The 12,323-nt window shown below is 39.5% G+C and overlaps 1 protein-coding gene across 10 annotated transcripts in view; it reads right to left on the reverse strand.

Annotated features, from left to right (window-relative positions):
• The window catches only part of CUX1 (cut like homeobox 1), a 278,864-nt gene that overhangs the window by 216,075 nt on the left and 50,466 nt on the right, over positions 1–12,323 (reverse strand). For all 10 annotated transcript variants that reach the window (XM_051635435.1, XM_051635434.1, XM_051635428.1 and 7 more), the window contains exon 2: positions 11,515–11,625. In XM_051635435.1, the coding sequence (XP_051491395.1) occupies positions 11,515–11,625 (111 nt within the window). The remainder of the gene's footprint in view (positions 1–11,514; positions 11,626–12,323) is intronic.

Here is a 12,323-nt window from a genome sequence, read left to right on the forward strand (position 1 = left end):
ACCCGATTGACTTATTTATTTTTACTAAGAATGTCTTTCCTTCCCTAACAAAACAGCACTTCATTACTTTATTGCTGCCCTTATTTTAACTGCATGGATGACCCAGGTGCACTGCAGGCAACGTGCTGTTTGCAGTCAGACAGCAGTTGAAAGGTCTGTCACGCTCAGGGAGTGTTGCATGGCTGCAGTGTGCTGCTGTCCACATCAATTCTTGACTTGAAACCAAGTTTCAGCATTCCCATGAAACCATCACTGGTCTCATCAGCATCCCTCCCATCACGTCTGGGGTCAGGCTGGTGCTGGAACCTGCTCATGCTGGACACCATGATGTCCCCACCAAGGGCACAGAACAGAAAGAGGAGCAGAACAGGACAGAGAGCAATTGTGCCAAAACAGAGTTCCCTTTTACTCTTGTCAGTTCTTCCTTTTAAGCTAGAAATGAGTTCTGAAGAGAAATGCATTTCAAGAATCTCAGCATTTTTCTTCCTTCCCTTCTCACACGAGCAGCACAAGACCTGCCCACACACACCATCCTTCATCAGGACCTTTGTCCACTCATGAGCACCAGCCCCTCAGTGGCTTTTTGCTAGAAAGCAGGAGTGGATTGTTGCAAGTGCCAGAGGGATGAGCAAACCTGATCCGAGTTCCTCCAGCTGAACACTCTCCAGCACAGGAAGGCTCTGCAGAGCTTGACCAGGAGCAAACATAGTATGTCAGCACAAGTGACTGAGATGTTCTGATGGTCACACCACAGCTATTTGGGGTGACCTGGCTCCTGCCAAGCTGGTGCAGATGGTTGCAGCCCCAAGCCTACCTCCAGCTTCTTGTTTTCACTACAAACCTAGTGCTTCTTATTTGCCTGCTCCAGTTCTTCAGCTTCTCAGCAGCAGGAGTCAGAGGCAAAGGGGATAATCAGCAACAGGTTAATTTGCCTGATTAAGCCTTGAGAGATCTGGCATTTTGAACTCACAATAGTGAGTTGCAGAGTCCCCAAAGCTATGCTCAGCCAGCCAGCTTGAAAGGAAGCCGCACGCTTCTGACAGCCAAGGGTAGCAGCCAGGGAACACATTAAGCTGCATTTGAAACCCATGGTCATACCAGCAGACTTAGCAAAGCTACACTGCAGGTGTAGACATGTCCTAAAGTGCACTGAAAGTGCCTAAGAGTTCAGCTCTTCAGTCTGCAAATCACTTCTGACAAACAGGACTGAGAAGTCTTAACACATTCCAGCATTTTTAAAAAGCACTCCCAGCATTATCTTGCACTAAATGAAAGCTTGGGTTTAAAATGAACTTTTAAAAGTTCAGAATGTTTACAAGTCCCTCTTCTCGCAGAAAAGCTCATTTATCAGCATTCAGAATGTCTTTAGTGATATCCTGCCCATTAAAAGGTCCCCAATGTCCCGTCCCCCCCCCCGAACAAACTAACAGACCTGACATACACTCCACAATACTTTAAAGCACAGGTGTTTACCCAGCAGGAAACAAAACATGTAGAAAACCACAACAGAAGTTGTTACAAGATGCAAAAATGCTGTATCTACATTAGCCAATTCAACAAGGCAGCCTGCTTTTCTCTCTGAACTGAAGCAGGGGATGTTTTTCACTGCTTGCTCTCTTCTCTTCCAGAGAATCACAAGATAAACCCCCATTTTTTAAGCAGGAGGGCACGTTGCTCAGGCTGGTCCTTAACAGCTTGAAATCTTGAAGAGTAATAACCAAGTACTCAGCTCCGTATAACCTGGTGTAATTCCTGTGTTAGGACAAGCAGGTAAGACCAGCCCAGCACCAGCACCAAACTGATTTTAACCCCATTGTCACTGCTGAGCACTGGCCTCCTGCTGCTGCTTCCCAGAAAAACCTTAAAAAGTCAGTGCCTGTTCAATAGATCAACAACCACCACCAGACTTAAAAAAAAATAATAAATAAATATGCAGAAATACAGCCATAAATAAGCATCAGTGCTTCCAAAATTGTGAAACCACAATTTTATGGCTTTAAACAGATTCAAGGTGCAATCATGAATGGTAGCAATGTATTTCAGATGAAAGCTTTCAAGCAGATGAGAAACAGTTACAGGAGCTGGGCCCTGAGTAACTACAGTTGCATTAAATTATTCCATCTGCAAGTCCATTAAAGATTGTTAATGGTTTTGTATGGCTTTTATATTTATTGGGTGGGTTTATTCCTATGTGAGTCATACATATTTATTACCAGGGTCCAGAAAATGGTTATTAATAAAACTTATTTTATTTGCATGCTGTCTTGATGCTGGCCTAAATATTTATAACTCGACTATAAAATAAAAGAATCCTCAAAAATTATAAATAGCACCATGGATGCATCACAACTTTACTTTTTGTACTTTATTACTTTTTGGTGTTTTGGGTTTTTTTGAAAAATGGAGGGAAAAAAAAGGCAACCTGGAAAACACATTTCTCTTTTCAAGTCTATAAAGCACTAAGTTTTTCAAAGCTTTAAAGCCTAATGTGTTGAGGAAGTAAGATGGGATCCAAAACTAAAGCAAGCTGGTTTTTATAATTAAAGAAAATACATATATTTCTACACATAATTATGAACAGTAACAAAAGCTCAGTATTAAAATAGGTCCACTGAATCCCTGGGATTGTGCCTGCCAACTAAAACACCTACCATGAATTTAGTAATGGGTTATGCAAACATAAATTACAAGGCCAGACATTTTAAAAGGAAAAAAAGTTGATTTATTGTCACATTGGAGACACAGCAGGATAGAAGCACAATTTCATTTTTCCATATATTCATCAACACTGCAGATGTGTTAATGCAAGAAGAATTCTAAAATAAAAATGACTCTCAACTGCTTTAATTCTCACATGTCATTTAATTTACTTTAAAATGGTTACCAGGAAGCTCTTTTTTTCCTTTTTGTTTTAAGCAAGCAAAACATACCAAAAATTTCTAGAAGAAAAGAAGGTTTTAAGAGCATTTTACAAACATTTCTCCCCCTAAAAATTTACCTCAAGATTTCTTACAAAATTGGTAAGAAAAAAGCAATCCTGCAGAAAGTTGGGATATTAGGGATTTTTCTAATAGAAAACCTTACAACTATCATCTATAACACCCAGTCGTTTTGTTTGTGAGCATTTTCACTCTACATATTAATTGTTTCTGCTCTTGTTTCAAGCAGATCCAACTTTTCACTTATTCACTGTGAGAGCAAAGAAAAGAATCTCCTAACTGGCAACTATTATTAAAAGTTATTCATGACAACATAATAATTTTCATGAGAACAACAAGTTCCTGTAATTACACCTGAATGACTTTGAGGTGGTCCAGGGGATGGACTGAAGTTGGTTTGCAGCATATTTGTTCCTAAAGTAAAAAGGAAAAGTACTAATTGAAGATGTTTAATTATTTCTTCTTTTGGTTAATACACACATAGGAAGAAAGAGCAGGCATCTTGTTTGCCTGTTATAAGTTGAAAATGAATCAAACTTGTTCAAATGGCTCAAATAAAATTTAGGAACTGAACTTCAGACTTGCTTTGGGAGTATTCCAGCCTTATCTTTGTGTGATCCATATATAGATTCCCAGTTTCACGCTTACCTTTATATGTAACAGAACACAGAACATAAGAATGGCTGCTAATTGTTGGTGCCCCAGTGAGAAAATTCTCAGCTATTTCAGCTAAAGGAAATGAAATCTTTTCCCTGAAAAAACAGTCAATGATGCATGCAGTAAATCATGTTCTTACTCCTAATGCACACTTGTTCAAACTGCAGCCATTCTTCAGGAGGAAGGATGACAAATGCCCTGGAAAATCAAGTTCTTTCCTTCCAGTTCTGACCTGGAATAGTTCTCCTCCTTCAGACCTCCACTCCCCAGCCTTCCCCCACCCCAGTCACTCACTCTGGCCACCTTCCAAATGGGTCAACACTGAAAAGTTCAAGCAAAGGCAAGTACAACTTGAGAAAAACAAACTATTTGTTTTGCATTGTTTCCTTCTTAGTGACAGAAGAAATTCATAGTAGCAGTGAATGTTCAACAAGAGAGATTAACCTGTAAACATTTGCTTACAAGTATGTCCCTTTGTAAGTCACAGCAACACCAAAAATATTCCCTTCTTTTCTGCAAGGGAAAACACAGCACCCTTGACACAAGGGAAATCTAATCCCTGCAGGTGATGTTGCTAGAAGAAAAACGCATTTTTCAACTGTCAAGCATGTTTAACCAGAAAAATGCTTAAATAGAATAAATCTAAATTACTAGGAGCAAGTGACTTCAGAGTAATTAATTTCTTCAACTGTGGTAACAGGTTCAGTCGAATCAGATGTGTCTCCCTCTTGAGTATTTTTGGAACTCCTGAATTCAGTATTCACTTATTTATTTTCAGCTTTATAAAAAGACTTTTGAGGTAAATTGTTGTAGCAAATCGATTTAAGGATATTTTTAAAGGAAATGGAGGCAGAGACAGTAACCTAAAGTGTTCCAGATCATGTGGTTTCAGAAAAATGCCCATAAATAAGCTTCTCTGCCTAGTAACATAAGATGCACCATCATTACTTCTGCAGGTCGAAGTACTTATTTTTCTCTTAGATTTCAGACCTTTACAAATGCTGCTGTACAGCTCCACAGTTATCTGTGAAACCCTATGTATCAATAATCCCCAAACTGTGGCTTCATTTTGTAAAAGGACCTTCTCAAGTCCTGTTATCTCCAGGTAAATTCTACAGGTTCTGCAGCCCAGCAGCTGCTGCCCACCTGCAGCCTTTGCTGCCATCTTTTCCCTGCTAAGACCAGGAAAAAAAATCACTTGATTTGGAAACCAAACCAAACCAAGGATGCCAGATCAAGCAACAAACACTCCCAGCACTGAAGGGAGGGGAAGGGAATATTCACCATCACATTGCAACACAGGACAACAAGGCAGGTACACCAGGTAAAGGCTTCTGGGTCAAAAAAGTTTGTTCCTGGCTTGGATCTGCTGTTCCTCAAGGCAGAGCTACAGCAAAAATCACTGTGAGCATCAAGTAATGTGTGCACAGCAAATAGCAGGGGAGATGCCATCTGCCAGAGATTCTGGCTTAGCTTTTTGTGTGGCCAATAAAGACAATTTAATATTATTTTTTTAATAATGTCTAGTAATGACAGTGGTGCCAACAGTCCATGTGCAGAAAAAGAGGTCAGTTTTATGAGAATCCTAGAAAAATACGACTGTGAATTATAATTCTTGTATTGTTCCTTCACTTTCAATAAAGTGAAAAGGCAGCATGAGATCATAAGATAGAAAGGCATGTCAGAAACACTGATGTTTTTCCTATTAACAATTAGAATATGCTAAAGTCAAATATGTATTATATAATGACAAGAAAAATATTGAGGAGTCATGAATAAGGGACCTCCAGGATAAGGTTTAATCTGATTTAACCTGACTCCACAAGAGTAGTTTTTAGATTAAATTTTAATACATGGAGCTATATTCTATTATTTTTTCTGCAAAAAGTCATATAATAATATACTGCTTCATTTAGCTTTTGAAATAACAAGCCCATGTAGTACAAAATACCATAAACATCATTTACCTTGCAAACAGAACCTCTTCAGAAAATGGGAATATTCAATAAAAAACATTGAAATTGAAGACATGGCACCTAAATATCATTATCCTCTAGGAGAGGTATTAATCTTAGTTATAAACCTGCAAGGTAAGTCATGCTTCTGAGTTCTTAGAATTTTGGTTTTTACAGAAGGAAATGGTGATGCTATAAGTCAATTAGGAGAGTATCCTACATATTTAGCATTCTGCAAAGGTTTTAAATATATGAAGATTCTGAAAGACAAAAAACAATTTCATAATAGTATTAAATTAACACTGATAATTGCACTTGAGTCATACAAATTAATAGAAATTATTCTTTTTGGAACCAACTGCTTAACTGCAAACTAATTTCTTTTAAGCAAAAATCTCTTAAAATCTCCTTTTCAGAGTTGTGGGAAGAGAGAGGGAAAGGAGAACTCAAGCAGCATTTCTCTTCCTCATCTTTTTCCTGAAAATTGTTTTCAGGAATAAGTCAGGAAAGGTAAAAAAAAGGGACCAGAGCAACCCAGCTCTAGATGGCAGCAAATCAATATTCACCCCTGTGCACACACACACACTGAGAGCATCACCTATTTTCAAACAGACTGTATATTTTCAGAAGCTTTTCTAGGCATGTTACTATTTCCACTTTGCTACACAGGCTAGACCAGAGGTGACTCGTGCAAAGTTGCCAGGAATCACCCACAATTCACTGCTGACAATTAGAAAGATACTCCTCTCATGTTAAGGATTCATTCCTCTCATTTTAAGGATTCACTCAACCAGCAGAATTAATATTGCTGTCTTTTTTTTTTTTTTAAGCTGAATTTTATTATCTTTTGCTGGAGACATTCTAATTCAATAAAATGATCCAGAAACACTGGAGACTAGGAATTTAAGAATTTTAAATGCTAAAAAAATTGAGCCCTTGCATAATAACTGTGTTCATGTCCTTTAGTCAGTTATGACCAGCAATTACAAGTTTTTTTTCATGCTTAAAAATAGTCTTAATGCACATCACCCTAATACATAATGTTACAAATAAAACTAATATTTTTGCAACCAAAAATTCTACAGACTCATCTTTCCCTTTTGCAGCAGGGGCACTGCAGAAGTGTAACTGAGCAGGATGGGGACAACCCAGTAGTTGAGGTAAGAGCAGCAACGATGAAGGCTTGACACAGGCAGGTAATGTCACCTGCTGGAGATCAACCAAGGCAGCCCAGAACTGAGCAATCAAGTGATACACCCAGTGTGAACACACTGAGAGCAGCTGCACCAGGTTCTGGTAACACACACAGAGGAGCTCAGGGGATCAACTGGGCAGTCCCCAGTGGCAACATCACTGTCACACTGCACAACTTGTATTACTTTATACAAGTGCCCAGGGTCAGCAGGCAGCCACAGCCAGTCAGTCAGTGTTAATACACACTTTCTGTATGCTCCTTTATTTTGTCTTCTGGCACCTTCCAGTATTCCCTTTTCCAGGGCATTTCATAGCTGTTTATTTGAGAACATGCTTATGTTGTTGTATGTCTATGTTTAAAGACTCTCCCATGTCCTTCCATAACTCTGCTGAGCCAATTTTTACTTCGCTTTACCAAACACATGCCACTTTGAGCATTTAAAAGTAATCTTGACTTTCTAAATCTCCCCAATAGGGCACATTTGTAACCTAGAAACAGTCAAGGGCAAGGGCAGTGAGGAACCAACAGTTCAACTTAACATCAGAAAAAACAGTGACCAAAGTACCAAGCTCACAGGGTCAGCTCCTGTATCCAAGATACCTGCTTCATGCAGGCAGGTCAGATCTGCCTGGTTTTTCAGAACTCATTCTCTCACATTGGAAAACTAGTATCTTATTTTACTGACCCAGGCCTCTCAGGCTGCTCTTTTGTCTTGTGTTTAGTTCAATGACCCGTGCTTCAGGTAAGCCTGGTAATAACCAGCATAGCTCAGCATTATCTAGTTTACATGGCTCAAACATAAAGGAGACCAATAGAGAGTGATAGGTTAGACAGGCTTTAGTATTATTGTCTTCCCTCTCCATAACTATTTAGCAACTACATATTAATTACAAAATCTAGGCTTACTCAGTTATTTTTCTGATATTTTTTCACTACTGCTGTTGACCAGCTTACAAGTGTGCACCACTGGAAGTATTAGATAAGCTTTTCAATGTTTAGAACAGAGACAGGTGAGTAGAAATCCAAAGATCATCTTGATCCAACCCCCCCTGCATTGGCAGGGACAAGCAGAATCAAGGGACAGGGAGAAGTAGTTACTCAATAAAGAATCTGGGCAGAAACAATAGCAAAGTTACCACCATCAGGAAGTATCTTCACTTTGAGCCAAAAATGATTAACCTGTGCAACTTAAATTGAGACTAAAAAAATAATTAAAAAAAATTCTCAAAGATGGTAATTCAAAACACTTGCTTATTCACACCAGAATCAGCATATGAAGACACGATGAATCTGAACAAGAACTTCACAAGAGGTTAAAATACCCAAAAAGCATCAGTTAGTCAGAACAGTTTAGGAATTATCACTATAAGAAAATAATCATCTGATGCAGGGTGGCAACTCACACACTATACTTGGAGATGTCTTCCAAGTAACAGTCACATAAAATTGGTATTTCAAACTCCTGACCAGTCTCAGCCTTCCACAGTAGCTGCTCAGAATGAAACAAATTGAGACTGAAAATACTCCAAAACATCTATAAGCAGCAGGTCTGATACGACCTCTTAAAAGGTGTGAAGAGGTAAAGAGTTGCTTTGGAATAAGAGGAATTAAGAACTCTTTCCCAAAGTTTCTGCATTCAACAACCAACACCAAATGTTCTGTTCTCATAAGGCTCCCAAACATGAAATACTTCTTCCTGGAGTCATCTCCCAGTATGTCAAGTCATAAATAGCTTTTTAACATTTTCAAATACCGAGAGCCCTATAATCATTCCTATAAAGATGAAAACATTGTATTTCTTTTGCCACAACTTGAAAATGTGTGAGGAAGGCAGAAATGACCCAAATAGATCTGTCATACATTTTACAGTAAAAAGAAACAGAGGTATACATATCCTCAGCTTCATTAGTAATTTTTTCAAATCTTTTTCTGCCACACAGCAGATTGCAGCAGACACTATGGAAAGTCTAGAGGACATCCCAGACAGCAATGGACAGGAAAGTCAGGGCAATCGACACTTGTCTCCTGATTTATGGTGAGACTGGCTACAGCAGAGGATAAGAGCTGCTGGAACAGGCTAAACCACTGCTGTACTGACAGGGATGTGTTCAGCACGAAAAAGAAAATGGAAAGTGGAATTCTGAAACAAATTGTTACATTTAACAATCCCACCTTTTGTGGCACTGGGGCTTTTTATCCCAAGAAAGATGTTACTTCATCCTGGAAATTTCCCTTCAGCTGTACACTGGGTTATTGATCTATCTGAAGCAGAGCTCTGCATGCAAGCTACTTTTCTACTACAGACCTCTTTTTTTGTTATTGAAAAGAGCTGGGCTGTTTTCCCCAGACTGTGTAGGCTTTCCACAAAGTTGTAGTTTTGGAAAAAATCAGATCAAGCAGTTAACAATCCTGCCTTCTAATTTTCAACCGTCTTCTCAAAGCTTAGAAAGTTTTGCAAGGATTCGTAGGCTTCCCTTTCTGGGGGGAGAGCAGAGAACAGCTGAAGCTGAACACACAGTGCACAAGTTTAAACTTTTATGTAAAGAGGAACAGCAGTGGAGTGTTCAGGCAGGACAGCTGGACACTGCCTCACCCTGGCTTTGCCTCTTGCCCACCCACGTCTGCCACACTAAACACCCTGGGCAGGAGAAGGTCCCTATCAGACCTTCTGCATCTCCAACACCTCCAGCTGGATGTGTAGCTGCACATGCTGCTACAGCTGGCTAGTGGTACAGTTGGGATACTTCCTTCTAATTCCTTGATCCCACTTTCGTATTTTCATTCTGTCAGAGAAACTAGAAGAGGAGTTAGATTATGTTGGTGTTTATAGAAACAGAGCTGCAGAAAGAACATCACACCAGAGAAGGCAGAGAAAGGAAGAATGTAAAAAAATCCATGCAAGCTGATAAAGGAACGTGGTCTCATAGGAGTCCCAGGACACAAGATCAGGATGTAGAATCCAGCACAGATCCAAATTTCCCCAAACACTGGGTATGTTCAGAGCAATTGTTTTGAACCTAGTCCCTGAATGAATAAAACACTTCCCATACAATATTTTGGAAGAGAACAGAGGCTACAGAATTGTATTTTGTAAAAGTATATTCAAAACCTTACCATCAAATGATTTAACTTCCTATCTTGCTTCTTGGAAAGAAAAAATCACTTTCACATTGTATATCTTGAAGTAACTACACAGAGTATATAATTTTCCTCTGCACATCAACTCCCACTGAGTTACCCAGGTCCTCTCACAACACACTCAAAAGTACAGTGTTCAGGTTTCTTGGTTTTGCTTTTTTTTTTATCTCCACAGTAACCTTCTGCTCCATAAAAATAAAATTGGCCAAAAGAAATCATCCTGAAGCAAATCTGTAAACATGCTATCAGCCAGGAGCTGGCAGCTATAGCCATCTTCTGATGAAACTGTCACTTTCCTTATAGGAAAAAAAAAAGGAAGACATCAAGAAACTCAAGTCTCATAGAACAAACTTAAGCTTCCAGAAAACTATTTTAAAATGTGGCCCCAGAAACCTATTTTCTGGATTTTGCACAATTTCCTAAGCCCTCAAAATACTTCTTCATCCTTTTCACCCCCACAGTTTGTTTTCTTCTGCAGAGGGAACCAACTCACTCCTCACCCTCCCAGAGCTACCATTCCCTCTCCATATTCTTTTGCTCCTTTTATATAAGTTCTGTTCCTTTAGAGCTGCAGTCCCCACATTTTCTCTTATTTCACACACAGAGAACTGACTTCTGCCCCACAGAGCCTCCTCAGGGCATCAGTTAAAGGCTTCCCCTTCCCTGTCAGTACTCCTTGTTCCAACATTCCCTCTCCAGGTCAGGCTCCTCCAGCATCTCTCCCTCTGTACCAACAGGAAGCAAAGCAGCATCTGCTACCTGAGAAGCAACAATAAAGGTTAGAAAAGCTGCCTGCTGCTTCTCTCCCAGGAAGATACTTGGAAGGAACAGATACTTGTCTCTCAGTTATCTGGAATGGGTTTTGAAACCCTAGAACATTCCTGATGAACAGATTGCTGGCAGCCATCGGGGAGAAAAAAACCACACAACATAAAACAAGCAAACCCTACACATTGCTCTGCATTCCTTAGTTAACAAAGTGAGTTTTTATGTATTTTAGCTGTAACTATGCAGACACGTACACAGACTCACATGCTGACATGTGCATGGAATAGTTCAAATACTCCCAGCTTCCTGAAGGCAGCATTCACCTTTCCCAAGGTTTGCCTTGGTCCTGACACCTTCCACACCCCACCTGCTGCCAGGGCTGCACAGCCTCCCAGGGCTTCCTACAGAGCTCAGCACTGACCTTGTTGCACTCCCACTGAAATCAACACCAAAACTTAATTTGATTTTTGATTGAAAAATTAGTATCTTTGAAGTTATGCCCTTGATATGGCTTCTTTAGGCAGTGAAATGTCACTTTCTGCATCCAAGTGCTGAGAGAATTTGGATTAGTGGAGAATTCTTTTGCAGTTCTCCAGGTTTTACATTATTACAAGATCTAGAGCAAGCCTGTTTGAAGGCTCATGTTCATACTTCCTCTAAAAAGGTCAATTCATATTTCATTATGTACAGAATGCAAAAGCTGCCTGAAGAGAAAGCCAAAGATAAGCAGCCTTAGTTTAGACTTAGCAAGACATATGAGAAAATCATGAAAACAAACCATTAAGAGAAAAAAACACCTAAGTAGGCCTAATAAATTGTACTACTGCAAGAAACTCAGACTGGACTAGTTTTTTCTCCTTACCTCTGGAGTGTTTTTCTTGAACTCACGACTTTGCTCAATAAGTTTTTTCCTAGACTGCTCACTTTCATCTTGCCGGTTCGCCAAAATTGTTGCTGTGTTATCGAGCTCCCTCTGGAAAGGAAAACAAGAAAAAGGAACTGGAATCAGAGTTCTGTTTCTCCCAGAAATAAAAACGTACACCGTGTCATTAGGAATATCTAAACGGCTGGACTACAGAACAGGACGGATCAAAGCACCAAGCTTCCAGAAACTGGACCTCATGAATAACATCAAATGAAGTTCTACAACCTTTCTGATTCCGTCTTGCAACCAAGATATCACTGTTTTTCTCAAAAGCACCCACAGCTTTACCACAACACTGCTCAGGACAGCAGCAGTGGCAAACAACACATACGTCCCACTAATTTCCAAAATGCAGTGAAGAGTACAGATCTTGGACATGGTAAGGCCAGGTTCATTTCCACCTGCCTGCTTTTTAAAGATACTGGATTTTCCTTTTTTGAGTTGCTCTATGAAAAAAAATTATGATTAATTTGAATATTGGTTAATCTTACACTTCAGCCTAGACGGGTTACGCTTCAGTCACTCTTAATTTCAAATGACATACTGTATAGAATTCTATACTGCCATTCCAGTGCTCTTTTCCCATTAGAGTCTTGCCTTATTTGAATATGGAATGATCTTTTCCTACTAGTAGAATCTATTTCTCTGAAGTTATTAGCAGATATCTCCATTTCCTCCCCCAAACACATCTTTTTTTTAAACATCTGATGAATGCCAGATTATCTTCCAGCAGTTTCTCCTAGCTT

Source organism: Apus apus, chromosome 18 (genome assembly GCF_020740795.1).
Source record: "Apus apus isolate bApuApu2 chromosome 18, bApuApu2.pri.cur, whole genome shotgun sequence".
Taxonomy (NCBI): Eukaryota; Metazoa; Chordata; class Aves; order Apodiformes; family Apodidae; genus Apus; species Apus apus.